The sequence below is a fragment of the Eurytemora carolleeae genome, unplaced genomic scaffold (assembly GCF_000591075.1).
Source record: "Eurytemora carolleeae unplaced genomic scaffold, Eaff_2.0 scaffold1080, whole genome shotgun sequence".
Classification (NCBI taxonomy): Eukaryota; Metazoa; Arthropoda; class Copepoda; order Calanoida; family Temoridae; genus Eurytemora; species Eurytemora carolleeae.
This window is the reverse complement of record NW_019397152.1, coordinates 105,287-121,683: the sequence shown is the minus strand read 5'-3', so window position 1 is coordinate 121,683 and position 16,397 is coordinate 105,287. Positions and strand designations below refer to the sequence as shown.

The 16,397-nt window shown below is 31.4% G+C and overlaps 2 protein-coding genes across 2 annotated transcripts; both read right to left on the bottom strand.

Annotated features, from left to right (window-relative positions):
* Positions 1 to 2,289: 2,289 nt before the first annotated feature.
* LOC111712362 (tetratricopeptide repeat protein 25) lies at positions 2,290 to 11,046 on the bottom strand. Its single transcript, XM_023486946.1, has 10 exons — positions 10,963 to 11,046; positions 8,743 to 8,797; positions 7,676 to 7,723; positions 6,402 to 6,488; positions 5,720 to 5,809; positions 4,992 to 5,052; positions 4,131 to 4,201; positions 3,864 to 3,941; positions 3,530 to 3,603; positions 2,290 to 2,616 (listed from the first exon to the last, which is right to left on the bottom strand). Exons 1-10 carry the CDS (start codon positions 11,004 to 11,006, stop codon positions 2,448 to 2,450), a joined length of 777 nt encoding a protein of 258 aa, XP_023342714.1. The 5' UTR covers positions 11,007 to 11,046; the 3' UTR covers positions 2,290 to 2,447.
* Positions 11,047 to 14,429: 3,383 nt separating this feature from the next.
* Positions 14,430 to 16,065, bottom strand: LOC111712359 (uncharacterized). Its single transcript, XM_023486942.1, has 2 exons — positions 15,476 to 16,065; positions 14,430 to 14,577 (listed from the first exon to the last, which is right to left on the bottom strand). The coding sequence occupies exons 1-2, from the start codon at positions 16,063 to 16,065 to the stop codon at positions 14,430 to 14,432; spliced, it is 738 nt and encodes a 245-aa protein (XP_023342710.1).
* Positions 16,066 to 16,397: the final 332 nt, after the last annotated feature.

Here is a 16,397-nt window from a genome sequence, read left to right as displayed (position 1 = left end):
GTCTTGGTCGCGTAACAGTCCCAGTAAATATGATGGTGAACACATTTAAATTATTCTATAGATTGTCCCAGTAAATATGATTGTGAACACATTTAAATTATTCTACAGGGTGTCCCAGTAAATATGAACACTTACATACAAACAATCTTGGATTTTTAAAAGAAAATAATTTCTCGTTAAAATAAAGTTTGCTACCATTGTTTCTTTCAAAATTTACCAACAATTTTGAAAGTATAGGATTTAAATTAATTTAAATTAAAAATAAATATCTTTCTAATAGATATTATTAATTATTTTACAATAAATCAAAATTGTTAAAAACGACTTATACTAAAGATGTTGCGTTCATACAATTTCAAAAAATTGCATCATTCAACTCGGATCGTAAAAAAATGAATTTAATTCCAAACAAATCATTCAGACAATCAACAATCATCAATAAATTTTCGACGCATTCCTCTATAATTGATATGTATTTATTTATTTATTTATTATGATCTGAGAGTTACCTTTGAAAACTTTTATTTCTGTTTCGAGGATTTTTGAAAATTAAGACGACATTTTCATACTTTCCGGGAATGTTCGAAAATCCATCGCCAGCAAATATTATTTAAAACAAAATCTTAAATATTTTGAAAGAATAACTATACGCGAATGCGTCCAAAAATAATCGATGACTATTATTTGTAATATTTGAATGATTTGTTTGGAATTATATTGATTATTTTACGATCCCAGTTGAATGTTGCAACTTTCTGAATTTATATGGACGCTACGTTCTTCAGTATAAGTTGTTTTTAACAATTTTCTCTTAAAGACGCAACAGATAAAAGAAAGATATGTAGCGATCAAAAGCGTTTTTTTCTCCGTAAGCCTATTCCCCCTTTCATTTTTCGCAAATACTTCCTTTAAATATTGTCTTTTAATGACTTATTTAATGACTAGGAAAAGAAAGAAACAAGTTTATAAGTAAAAGGACCAAGACACTTTAAATCTTGTAAAGTCGTTTCTGAAGTCCATTCTTTGTAAGTAACCCTGTAAGTGTTAATTACTTGAATATCCTACTTAGTGGGCAGTAATAACAGCTGAAGACTTTGAATTGGAAGACGTCTTTTAAAATCAAGTTATGGCGTAAAATAAACCTGAAGGTAGGGATGTTAACGTTTTCATTTTTTTGAAAAACGATCGTTTCGTTATGAAAACGACGACGAAAAATCGAAAACAAAACGATCGTCTTTAAAAACGAAAGTTTTTATAAAACTCGTCGTTTCGTCAACGATCCTTAACGACAACCCTTCGTTAACGATCGTTAACGATAACCCTTCGTTAACGATCGTTAACATAATTGTAAATATTTTTTTTAACAAATCGTTTTTTCTAAAGTGATCGTTTTTAAAAAACAATCGTATAAATACGGTCGCAATTCGTTTTTCTAAAAAGGATCGTTTTCAAAAACGATCGTTATTCGTTATCTAAAAGTTCCAAACGAGTGGGTCGTTTTTAAAAACGATCGTTTTTATCCGAAAACGAAACGATCGTTTTTGTAAACTATTGAAAAAAGAAACAAAAAATGATCGTTTAACTATCGTTTTCAGGTTAGGAGGATTTATGAGTTTTATGTTGAAATTGAATCATTTTTTCAAAAATTAGAAAATATAGAAACGTAAAATGCTTGGCATGGGTCTGGTTATAGAAAAATAGTTATAGAATACGACTTATAAACAAGAAGCGATCAAAATTAAATCAATATAATTTACTGTTAAGAAGTTTATCAAGTATAACTTGAATGTCGTCTTCCTGTTTCACAAGTAAACAACAAAATCCCCGGTGAAATATCGATAGAACGATTAGGGCAGGTATTTAGAAACTAACTTCGTATAATAATACAACATTGAACTTCCTATAGAGAGAAATAATTCATCCCACCAGAAAGCGAAACTGCATTTTTAATCAAAATGCTTATAAGGGTTTAGCATCGTTGTTTTTCTAAAATTAAAAGAATTTAATTTTAATAACTCTCTATTTTTTTGCAACAGAAATGAACAAGTCAGTTAAAAAGAATTAGTTTTAAAAAGAAAAAACATATATTATGTATATTTGTTTATTTCATATTAGATCAGAAAAACCTTTCAAGGATACTGTTGTGAAATCTGTAAGGTCCCTTGAAATAACATTTACAATTCCTACAATTTCTTAAGAACTGATGGGTGAGACTGAATCCAATCCCTTTAAGAACTGGTGGGTGAGACTGAATTCAGTCCCTTTAAGAACTGGGCTGGGGGTAAAGATTGAAAACAGTCCCTTTAAGAACTGGGCTGGGGGTAAAGATTGAATCCAGTCCCTTTAAGAACTGGGGGGTGATACTCAATCCAGTCCCTTTAAGAACTGGGGGTGATATTGAATCCAGTCCCTTTAAAAACTGGGGGTAAAGATTGAATCCAGTTCCTTTAAGAACTGGGGGGTGATATTGAATCATGAATATCGGCACCCCTTGCAGAGGAGCTGTCAGAAGTTTCAGAAGTTTCAGAGTTTTCACCAGATTCACCGGTTTCAGATTTTTGCAGATTTTTGTTCCCCTTTGAATATAAAGGTTGCTGTTGACGCCAAAACTCAGCTCTGAAAAATGATTTATTCTTAGCTTAAATATTTAATATTTAATATTAGATTTGCATACAGAGAGCCCCCCCACCCCCCCATAATAAAGTTTTTTTTTTAACCGCATTGTATTGTTTTACTACTTACTGCAGTTTTAAAGCATAGTGGACTGCATTTATTAAAAAAAAAAAATTCCCTGGCATGTATAAAAAGATGAAAATTTCCCTGTTTGATAATTGAAGGACTGCATGGTATGGTGTTGGTGAATTATATTGACGTACTAAGCTTAGGGGTGTCAGAAATATTTTTTTTTGCATATTTTGGAAACGTTCTTGGTGATTGCATATATTTATATAAAACTTTCTTAAACATACATGTTTTTTTCTTTTACTTAGTAAAGAGTTTTAGTCCAAATAATTAACTTAGGTTTTCATCGGAATGTTTAGGAATATCTACTCGATCTAAAGCAATAATTATCAATAATTATTTGAACTTAAACTCTTTACAAAGTGAATTTAGAAAAAAAAAACATTTCGATAAAAGAAGGTTTTATTTAAATATTTGCATTGCAATCACCAAGTTTGATAAAAAACTTTTTCAAAAAAATGCAAAAAAAAATATTTCTTACACCTCTAAGCTTAGTACGTCAACATAACCATACTGTAATCCTTCAATTATCAGACGGGAAAATTATCATCTTTCTAAACATCCCAGGGAAAGTTTTTAGAGGTTCTTTCTCATTACAATTTATAGATTAATAAGAGAAAAATTATTAAAATAAATTTTTCCTTCCAATTTAATTTTTCAATTTAAAAAATTGTGTATTGCTATTTTTTTTCTTTTTTCAAGAAAAGGGACACTTGATATATCGTTAACAGTCCCTTTTTTAAGAAAATAATTCAAATTATTATTAGATATGTATTTTCCACTTTACCTTCCAACTAGGAATAGAAATCCTTCCTCTGTAACTTCTTGAATCAGTTCCTTGTCTGAACACTCCTTGTACACCTGGACAGCACACATATACATACTACATCTACGGTACACCTGTACATATTACATCTACAGTACACCTGTACAGTACACACGTATATATTGCATCTACAGTACACCTGTACAGTACACATGTAAGCATTACATCTACAGTATATCTAAACATTACACATGTATATATTACATTTACAGTACACCTGTACAGTACACATGTATATATTACATCTACAGTACACCTAAATAGTACTATGAATGTGAATTAAAACATTGAAGACCTTTTTTAAGAACTCCTTGTCTGAGTAGCTGGTCCCCAGCAGGTTCTTCTCATCCTTCTTCTCCTGAGAGCTCAGCACCTAGACACACAATTTCTATAGTTCATTAATTCAATTACCCCTTCGGCGTAAAAATAATAATATTTTAAATCAAAACAAAGAACATTTTCCCTTATGAGGACGCAACACATTCAATGAAGACATTTCGTAAATAATTGACAATACATAATATTCATTAATTATGATATTAAAATCAGTTTTCTTGGTTACCTTGATCGGTATTGGCTTCTTGGTCCGTTTCTCTTTTTCGGACAAGTTCTTGTTGGGGTCTGTTAATACCTCTAGATAGTTTTTAAAAGATTAACTATGTTTTTTTGCATAGTAAGATCTGTAACATGAGTTTAAACATAGTTTAAACGATCTTGTTCTTTAAAATCTTTATTTTCCTTTACTCAAAGCCCTCCCTTTAGGCCTAAAACCAGGCTTTAATACTAACTGCCTGAGTCCTCAGGCATACTGCCTGAATGACTGCTTTTTCCTGTAACAAACTAAATCTTTGTTTTGACCCACTTCCACTTGTCAGTCATTTATTGCATATTAGCTAATGTGCCCGGCGTTGCCCGTGATATTAAAAAAAATCGAATTTTTAAAGAATAAAATTTTGATTTCTGAAAAAATTTAGATTTTTGAACAATATGGATCTTTACACAAAATTTAAAAAGAACAAAAAATAAGTAGAATTGGCTTGGTGAACCAATAAGTAGAATTAGTTTGGTGAACCAAAGAGTAGAATTGGTTTGTTGAACCAATAAGTAGAATTGGTTTGGTGAACCGATAAGTAGAATTAGTTTGGTGAGCTAAGTCTTGCCAGAGTAGATTATTTGACCAAGTAAAGACTATTTTTCAAAACATGTAATTTTGTATGATTTTAAATTTTTAAAGTATATTCAAACCTAAACCAGACTAATAATGGGGTTAAAAAGATTAAAAAAAATTTCGCTGTCCAATTACTGTTCAGGGCACATCTGTACAAGTTACAAGTTATAATAAAAACCTTCAGCAACATGTTATCATGAAAAGAAATAAAAAGACGTCAATTTTCAATTATTCTAAAGCTCTCACTGTAGTTACCTGTTTCATCAGAAACCGAGTTTAGATAATTATCAACAGAGTTATAATCTTCAATCATGGCCTGAACACATTTTACGCCAAAATTATTGTTTTTTACATTTCTTGTGTGCAATTAAAAAATAAGTCTTGATTGTTTTGTTACTTCTTCATAAATATTTTGTTCATTTGTTTACAACTTTTCAGGTTTTTTTTTTACTTTTAAACGGGTTGGTTTCTACAAAAATCGGAGAAGTTCTACAAATTAAAAATTGTTTATTCTTCACATTTGGTTTTCCTGTATGCAAAAAGCCAAATTTGGACCCTGAGATAAAATAAACAAAAAACATTTATTTTTAGAATGAATTTATTTGATTTGTTTTCCTTATATTATCGCATTTGAATAGTTAAAAAAAAACTTTGGCCAAAAAACAATTTTTAAACGTTAAAACCTTTACAAATTACAAAGTCTATGAACACCTTTAAAGTTTAAAAGCGAACCATGTTTTGTCCATCATTAGTTACAAACAGTAATCAAAACACATTCATGGAAACCTTTGATCCTATTTTCCCCCCAAATTCAGTCCAGATCTTTTGCGGAATTTGACTTTTTCAAAATTTGTATTTTTCGAATTTAACTGTTCTAATGTTTTTTTTCTGAAATATTTTTTTGTAATTTTTATTTTTGAAATATGTCTTGTCCAGAAGTTTTTTTCTGTGTGGTTCTTATCTCCGACGTTAAGGCTCCTTACCTGAATGATGGTGTTGGTATCCGGAGCACTGAAACAATTTCTAGTTGCAACCATTAGAGTATTCCGTACTTTATCTATAGACACCTGAACCTATACATATATATATACATATCTCTGTATATATATACATTATATATATATTCGTTGCAACCATTAGAGTAAAGAAATATATATTGATTAAATACCATTTTCACATGTTTTAACAATTTATAATTGTTCTTGCTTTTCTCAATCTTCAGGGCATATTGCTATAATGCAATACATGTTTTATATCTATATATAGAAAATTGTAATCTCTGTTTGTTAGTTTGTCCGATCAGGAACTCCTGGACCGATTTGCCTCAAATTTTGATTGGGAAACTCTGAAGACCCACGAGAATATTCTGAGCTTGGTTTTGAGGATCTAAATTGAGTGTGTCGACTTTCACAGCGAAGATTTAGTTTCTCGGTAAAATCGGTCAACTGTGGGTAAACTTTAAGTAACCTTGGGAGCATTGGGTTCCCATTTCACTTGATTGTCCAGCAGTTAGTAAACTAATTGCTTTTATAACAACATAAGCGTTAAATGTTGTCTTCCTGCTCTACAGTTTCAATGTCATCACTGTAGTCATTTTATTACAAATTTTATTTATTACCGTCGGCCAATAAATTATCTTAATTGTAAAAATTGGAGCATATTTACCTCTTCAACATTGGGTCGGAGATGAGCTGCTTTGTGCCAAACACTCAGAGACCTTTCTAGAAACCCTTTCATGTACAAACATTCAGCCTAGATATATTCATGTACAAACATTCAGCTTAGATATATTCATGTACAGACATTCAGCCTAGATATATTCATGTACCAACATTCAGCCTAGATATATTCATATACAAACATTCAGCCTAGATATATTCATGCACAAACATTCAGCCTAGATAAATTCATGTTCAAACAATCAGCCTAGATAACAGCATGTAAAGCACCAATTGATGTATATATATTACATAGTATATTTGCTCCAGGCGAATGTCATGTGTATTAAGATCAACTTTAGTTTAGTTGGTCCAAGACTAATCGTTTGTATCATTATAATGTAAATATATGTGTGTGTGCAACCATGCTTTGTTATTCCACTCAATCTTTGCTTTTTAATACTGAGTTCTTTTCAAGTCTATGTACAGAATCATAAAGCAAAATCAAACTAAAGTTTATCTTAAAGTGGCTGACGTTTTTTTTGAGAAGTATTGGTCTGAAGCTATTAACACTTTTTGAAACTTAGACATGCCCCTCAATTTAGATTCAAAGTGGGGCTTTTATACCTACTGCCTGAATGCCTTATTTTCCATTTGTCCGACTAAATCTAAATTTAGACCTACTTCCGGTCTTTGGATTTAGACTTTTTATAGCTCTTTGGAAAGTCTTTAACAAAAGTAAGCATATTTCTAAATTTTTGCGAAGAAATTTTGCATAAATGTTTTCACAGATGTCCTTTCAGAGACTTTGCATATTTTCAGTTTTCCTTGAATACAAATTTATTTTTTCGAAATTTTGCAAATTTTTTTTTTTCATATTTGAACTCGCCGCGGCAAGAGGTTTTTAAAAATGCTTGACTTATCATGCATGCATGCATGGTTCGCCCACTTTTTGTTTGTTATTTGGAATTTAGCAAATTTGATTTTTTTGCAGACTAGAGCCCAAGAGCTTTCTAAAAGTTTATCAAATGTTATGAATTTGTATCGCAATAAGGAAANGACTATTTTGGGTAACCCAGCCAAACCAGTTTTAAGAGTTTTACTAAGAAATAAGCTATGTATATTTTTATTTTCAAATTTAACTAAACATTGTGGTTTTAAAACAATTTTGAACAATATAAAAATAGCTTTAATTCTTAAAATATAAAAAATATATTGGATATTAGATATAAGCTTATTTAATAATGACTTTAGAAAAAAAGAAATTTAAAATATTTTTACCATAATGCAGTGGGCCCCAAAATCCATGGGAAACTCCTTGAACACATCCTTCAAAGAATATTATTATTGTATATGAATAAAAATCAATAAAGCAATGCACTGAGTTTCTTAAATATTCAACGAGTCGGTTTTTCTTACAATATATTTATATACAAAAGATACAAACTTTAAATCGAACGATACTTATACAAACTAAATATTATGAATCTAATCAGTTCCATCAAACAGGGGACATTTTACATTTTCATTTTCATCGTCTCACTTATACAAACTAAATATTATTAATCAAATCAGTTTCATCAAATAGGGGAATTCTTCAAAGGGACCTTTAGATCAAGGGAGCTGACGATCAACTGCCTGTCCCCCTTCGATTTTGCTCCATCCTAGGATCGCATTTAACCCTAGCTACCCCGGGGTTGTTCCGCCCCCTCCCCAACGCTTGGGTCTTCAAGATAACGGAAAATTCGGCGTCGCTTGGGTTATTTATAGAATCCAAATGCAAACTCAAATAAATCCGTTAGGATTCAAAATAGGACTCTAAAGTCCAACCGTAGGGTTAAAGATGGGGGGGGGGGGAAAGGGGGCATGATTCCCCTTGGTAGCTATGATCTCAGCGATCCAAAAAATCCTTGAATTGCTGATCGTAAAAGATCAACAAAACTCGCCCACTGTTACATTATTACATGAAACCAGATTTTTGAAAGAATTTCAAAATATTTTGAATTTTATTTTAAAGCAACAATAAAAGTTGTTTTAAATGACCCTCCATTGGTAGGGTGAATTGTTTGATTCACAACAATACCCTCAGATATTCATCATGTTGTTTTTGAAAACTATTTACTTTCTTTTGTGGCGTCTCTGCAAAATTGCGTTGCGTATTTTTTCCTCCAGAAACAATGAAAAATTATCAGAATTACAGACTTTTAACCCAAAAGAAACGACGCTATCTTCCACATCATAGATGAGATTAAGGTTTCCAAGGTTTTGAATTTGACATTCCACAATATTTCACATGGAGGGTCACTTGACATTTTGACAACATATCCTTTTATAAAATTTATGCTTACATTTGCATCCTCTAGTGCCAGGGAGGGTTCGTTAGCGTGCAGAAATATTTTTGCTCTAAAATAATATAGCTGATAGATAGAAGTCCAAATATTTATATGCAGGGTGAGTCCAAAAAAAGTGTTATTACGCGGTGCCTGGTGCAAAATTGTACTTTTTTGTTCAACTCTTCTATATGGTGCTTTTTTCAATATTCTTTTTTCTATCTATTCTTTTTTAATATTTCTATCAAATTCTAAAGTTTTATAAATATTAAATCACAGAATCACAGAAAATTCGATATGATGATAGACGTAGGAGTACAAATTTATATAGCTAATAGGTAGAATTCCAAATATATAAAGCTTATAGGTAGGAGTCTAAATATATATATAAAGCTCATAGGTAGGAGTCCAAACATGTATATACAGCTGATAGGGAGAATTCCAAATATATATTAAGCTGATAGGTAGGAGTCAAAATATATCTGTATACAGTTGCTAAGTAGGAGCTTAAATGTAAACAGCTGATAGGTAGGAGTCCAAATATATATATATATACAGATGATAGGTAGGAGTCCAAACATATATATAAACAGCTGATAGGTAAGACTCCAAATAATATATGTATACAGTTGATAGCTAGGAGTCCAAATGTACATACAGCTGACAGGTAGAGCCCAAATATATAAAGCTGAATGGTAGGAGCCCAAATATGTATGCAGCTAACGATCGTTTTTTGTTTCGATTTCAAAAACGATCGTTTTTAAAAAACGACCCACTCGTTTTAAACTTTTAGAAAACGAATAGCGATCGTTTTTGAAAACGATCGTTTTTATTAAAACGATTTGCAACCGTTTTGTATACGCTTGTTTTTAAAAAAACGATAATTTTTGAAAAAACTATCGTTTTAAAAAAATGTTATTGACAATTATGTTAACGATCGTTAACGAAGGGTTGTCGTTAACGATCGTTAACGAAACGACGAACTTTATTGGAAAAAAATTACATGAAACTTTATTGAATGTCGTCTTACATGAAGTTTAACAGTATGTGGGGGAGTCAAAACTCCTTCATATTTTCTTAAAAACCACTCAATGTTAAGTACAGATGCCTTCATGTCGGTTTCCTCACTTTGTTAACGATCGTTAACGAAGGGTTGTCGTTAACGATCGTTAACGAAGGGTCTTCGTTAATGATCGTTAACGAAACGACGAATTTTATAAAAACGATTGTTTTGAAAAACGATCGTTTTTAAAAACGATTGTTTTGTTTTCGATTTTTCGTCGTCGTTTTCATAACGAAACGATAGTTTTTCTGAAAAATGAAAACGTTAACATCCCTATATACAGCTGATAGATAGGAGTCTAAAAATATATACAGCTGATAGGTAGGGTTCAAATATATACAGCTGGTTGGAGTCCAATTTTTATAAAGCTAAAGGGTAGGAGTCTAAATTTATATACAGCTGATAGGTAAGAGTCCAAATATAAATATACAGCTGATAGGTTCCAAATATATATCCAGCCGATAGGTAGAAGTCCATGTATATAACAATTAATATGAGCCCCTTAAAAATATAATGTTTAATAATTTTGTTCTGATCGGTATTTGTTGAAACAACCTATTCATAATGAAATTTCAACTGAATATGCATTCAATTATGCATTTATACAGCAATCAAATAATCAAAACATTTTCAGAACTGCATGCATTTTACTTTTAAATACATATTGATTTAGCAAAAGTAGGAATGTATTCTCATTGACTGTATTGTTGACTTTGACATCCACCATTAGCAAAAGGTGTGAACCCGTTCTTGTTGACTGTAGTATACTTTGACATCCGCCATTAGCAAAGGGTGTGAACCCGTTCTTGTTGACTGTAGTATACTTTGACATCTACCATTAGCAAAGGGTGTGAACCCCGTTCTTGTTGACTGTAGTATACTTTGACATCTACCATTAGCAAAGGGTGTGAACCCGTTCTTGTTGACTGTAGTATACTTTGACATCTACCATTAGCAAAGGGTGTGAACCCGTTCTTGTTGACTGAAGTATACTTTGACATCCACCATTAGCCAAGGGTGTGAACCCGTTCTTGTTGACTGTTGTATACTTTGACATCCACCATTAGCAAAGGGTTTGCACCTTGAAATAGGCAAGTGGTTTCTGTTCAATTGTTTGAACCTCTAAATTATCTAAGTCTGTGATCAATCCTATTAAGGTCAAACATTTGAATTACCTGAGTTTTAAACAAACCATTCTGTTTATATCATCGTAGCTCATCAGAGCATTGATCCTGTCTCGTCTCAGTGCAGACAAAGCATTCCTTTAAAGGTAGTGTTCACGAAAAATTGAAGTTTATACTTTAATAGGGCAAGTTTTAAAGAGAATCAACCTCAATTGATGCTAATTGGAAAATGTATAGTTTATTAATCAATTTTTTAAACTTTTTTTCTTCTTAATTTTTCTCCTCCCTTATTTCTTCCATTGCAACCGCGAAATCCTTTCTCCTCTCCGCGTGTTCAGCCTATACAGAATATTAAACATCAAATAATTTAATATTTTATTGAGTTTCCTTTTTTAAAGATTGCGATCAATTAAACACAACAATGCCTTTAAAAACTTGATCTAATTATAAATATCAGAAATTAGGTTTTATGTAAGCAATAAAATAATATTAGCGTTTTTTTTTGCAACTCCACATTCAAAACTTCACAGCTAAAAGAAACAGATAATTTTAATTTTTTAAATTTAAACAAAAAATTGCAAATTTGCAAAAGTTGATTTTTTTTGCAAAATCAGTTTTTATGAAAAACTAAAAATCAACACTTTATTTTGAGGGGTTGTAATTATGCAAAAACTTTACGATCATTTCTTTGCACAACTGTGCAATCCGTTTCCTTAGGTCATAGGCTTTCCAAAAAGCTGAAAGTTATCAAATCTGACAACAGAAAGTGGGTCAAAACAAAAATCTGTTACAGGAAAAATATATCATTTAGGCAGTATGGCTGAGAACTCGGGCAGTAAGTATAAAAGCTCAGGGAGGGCTATGGGTATTTAGGAAAGTTCAGAAAATTTCAACAGCCTCAGACCAATACTTTTTGAATTGTGTAAAAAAAATACAGGGGGGTCAAATGGACCCCCCCCCCCAACCCCCCGCAGGAATAGGGTTAATATCACCTTTCTGAAGTAAACTTTCCAATCCAAATCAACTTCGTCGTCTATTTCTCTGTAATCAAAACGAGTTTTTAATAAATAGAACAATTTGTATATTTATTTATCAAAATGGCTGCAAATAGACACATTTGTTGAAAGACATTGATCAATAGTCGTATCACCTCATGTAATTATTTATTTTGACCCTTTACCTTTTTTTTTTAATTTTTCCATATACGTATACAGCTTTGAAAACCGAAATATTCTTGAATGGTTTCTATTTAATAAAATGTTCCAAAAAGAAGATTTCTAATGAAAATCAAAGAAAGGCTATGATAAATATTTTAGCCTTTTTCAGAAAGCAATTTATTTTTTCAAATTAATGTTTTATTACCTATTCATCTTCATCCTTTCTTTCTTTTCGGATCTTTTTCTTTTCTCAAGAACTTCTTTGTTGTCTTTTTCTCCAAGAACCACTGCCATAGCACGGTTAGTGTCAACAAACATTTCTCTAGACAACAAACATTTCTTTAGACAAATAAATTTCACAGAAAACAAACATTTCTCTGGACAACAAACATTTCTTTCGACAAATAAATTTCACTAGAAAACAAACAGTTCTCTAGACAACAAACATCTTTTTTGACAACCAAACATTTTTTTACAACAAAATTTCTCTAGACAAAACAATTTCCTTAGACAACAAAGAATTCTCAACAAACTTTTCTCTAGACATTAAGCATTTCCCTAAGCAACAAACATTTATCTAAGGAGTAATATTTACTCTAGTAGTTTAGACAACAAACATTTCTTTAAACAACAAACATTTATTTAAACAACAAACATTTCTTTAGACAACAAACTTTTCTTTAGCTAATAAACATTTTTCTAGACAACAAACATATCTCTAGACAACAAAAGTTTCTGTAAACAACAACCATTTCTCTAGAGAACAAACATTTCTCTAGAGAACAAACATTTCTCTAGAGAACAAACATTTCTTTGGACAACAAACATTTCTCTAGACACAGATATATCTCTTGATAATCAACGTAATAAAAATTTCTTTATAGAACAGACATTTATTTCAACAACAATCATTTCTTTAGACAACAAACATTTCTTTAGAAAACTCTTTAGACAACAAACATTCTTTAGGCAACAAACATTTCTCTGGACAACAAACATTTCTTTAGACAACAAACATTTCTTTAGACAACAAACATTTCTCCAGACAACAAACATTTTTTTAGACAACAAACATTTCTTTAGACAACAAACATTTCTCAAGAAAACAAACATTTCTTTAGACAACAGACATTTCTTTAGAAAACAAACATTTCTTCATACAACACAATTGCTCTAGACAAAAAAATTCCTTTAGACAACAAAAGTTTCTGTAAACAAAACACATTTCTCTATAGAGAACAAACATTTCTTTGGACAACAAACATATCTCTAGACACAGATACATCTCTTGATAATCAACGTACTAAACATTTCTTTAGAGAACAGACATTTGTTTCGACAACAAACATTTCTCAAGATAACAAACATTTCTCAAGACAACAAACATTTCTTTAAACAAAAAACATTTCTTTTGACAACAAAATTGCTTTAGACAACAAACATTTATCTAGACAACAAACATTTTTCTAGACAATAAACATTTATTTGGACAAAAAACGTTTCTCTAGACAACAAACATTTCTCTACACAACAAAAATTTCTGTAAACAACAAATATAATTTTGGACGACAAACATTTCTTTCGCCAATAAACATTTCTTTAGACAACAAATATTTATAGAGACAAAAAAACATTTCTTTAGAAAACAAACATTTCTCTATACAACACACATATCTCTAGAAAACAAACATTTCTTTAGACAGAAAACATTTCTATGACAAAAGAAAAAAATTCTCTGAAAACTAAAATAAATTTTTGTTTCATTAACCTGTCTCTCCAATTTAAGGTTTGTTCTCTTTTCTTCTGTTTGTTCATTTTAGTTTTGATCTGGTCAAAATTCTTATTTCTGAAGTTCCGCTTCACGGTTCCCATCTGCAAAATTAGATACAATGAGTAAACCAAAAAGACGACCGCAAAATCTGTAAAGGTAGTGAAGTGAAGGTTGTACTAGGGTTTCACTTTTTTACAGGTTGTCAAATTTGTTGGTGGATCCAAAAATCGATAAATGTCAGAAGAAAAGCGATATTGTCGTTGTTTATGAAACTCACTATTTGTGACGTATTGTCCAAATTACAACCAGGTTCTTAGTCAAGCAATCTGTGACTTTCGATCCCAATTTAACTAATCATACAATTATCTCTTGTCACCGAATGCGTTTTAGATGAAAAGTATTAAAATAGAATTTAAGAAACCAAAAAAACCAAATAGCTCAAGAGTTAGTCCAGGGCAAAAAATAAAATAAAATAAAAACGAAATTAAGATTTCATTTTGTGGGTGGCCTTGAATAAAGTCTTTTACAGAGAAAGAAGCAAGATTAGAGTTGTCTGGAGCACTAAATGTCGTCGTCTCTGAAGAATCATACTATGCGAGAAACCAGCTGTTTAACATATCATGTCTAACCTCATTCATTTGCGCTTCCTTGAGCATCTTCTGTAACCTCTCCTGTCTTGTTAGTTCCTTTCCAGCCTTCTTAGAGTCACTCTTCAAGTGCACAACACGGTTCCCCTGACTATAATCAAACATTAATAGTATTTAACGCTCATTCAAAATGTCGTTTTCCTAGCCGTATATGAGCCACTCTCCGAGTGCACAACACATATACACTAAAAAATAGAACAAACATTTTTCGAAAAATATCGCCTTTTCGCTATTCAAAACGGTCAGCATGCGTAGAGCTATCTGCAACTGCAAATATCTGTATTGTAATATTTCATAATAATCTCTTATTCAAAATCCGGCCAAATTACCTAAATATTTAAAATGCATATCCCAACAAAAAGAACAGGGAGGAAGCTGAACCCCCTTCTACTTTTAGAATCTGCTAAAAAATTGCAAATTTTCAAAAATTGTTTTTTTTTGTTGCAAAATCCAGTTATATAGTAAAAATGTGTGAAAAAAATGTCCAAAAAATGTTTTAATAGCCCTTGACCATGCCATTTCAAATATACAAAAAAATTGTAAAATTTTAAATAACCTGATTTGTAATTAAGAAAAACTAAAAATGTGCAAATTTCTTTTGACGGGTTGTATGCGAATAATTGGCAAAAATTTCTTTGCAATACTTGTGCAATCCGTTTCCTTATGTCGTAGGCTTTCCAAAAAGCTCAAAATTTTCCAAATCTGACAAATTAAAATGGGTCAATACAAAGAATTCAATTGTTACATGAAAAAGTAGTCATTCAGGCAGTGTGCCTGAGGACACAGGCAGTAAGTAAAAAACCCCGGGTTGAGAGTGAGACCTAAAGGGAGGGCTTTGGGTATTTTGAAAAAGTCAAAAAAATTCAACAGCCTCATCCCACTTCTTTTTTAGTTATGTAAAAAAAGTGTGGAACTCATATTCCAAAGGTCCTTTGAATATAAAGCAAATCCACGAAACATATTTGTATGCCTGCTTGTTTTTATGTTACATATAGCTGACCCTAACCATAACCATAACTGTAATTATAACCGTAACTGTAACCGTGACCATAACTGTAACTGTAACCATAACCATAACTGTAACTGTGACCATAACCGTAACCCTAACTGTAGCTGTGACCGTAACTGTAACCTTAACTGTAACCAAAACCGTAACCTTAACCGTAACCGTAACCAGAACCATAGCTGTAACTGTAACTGAGACTGTAACTGTAACTGAAACTGTAACCGTAACTGTAATCATAACCATAACCGTAACCCCAACCATAATCATAACTGTAACTGTAACTGTAACCGTAATTGTAGCCCTAACTGTAACTGTAACCGAAATCGTATTTGTAACCCTAATTGTAATTGTAACCATAATCGTAATTGTAATCGTAATCGTAATTGTAACCATAATTGTAACTGTAACTGTAACCGTAAATGTGGCAGTAACCATTGCCATAACCATAACAATGACCATAACCGTAGCCTTATCCTTAGCCTTAACTGTAGCTGTAACCGTAGCCGTAACTGTAGCCGTAACCGTAATCGTAACCGTAACCATAACTATAACCGTATCTGTAACAGGTAACATTGATCGTAACCATAACCATAACGGTAATCGTAAATGTAACTGTAACAATAAGAGAGTTGTCACAAATGTAAAAAATGTTACATTTGACCCCTTGGTCAAGGTAGCAACATTTATTTATCATGGTTAAATTAAGTCTTTTATATGACCTTTTTAAGGTTTATCAAGGAAATAAGTTTAAAGTTCCAGAGCATCATATATGTATGGAAAAATTAATAAAGAAATAACTTTACGGTTGGAAAGAATCATATATGGAAGGAAAAATGAATTAAGAAATAATTTTACGCTTGGAAAGAATCATATATATAAGGAAAAATTAATTAAGAAACATTTTA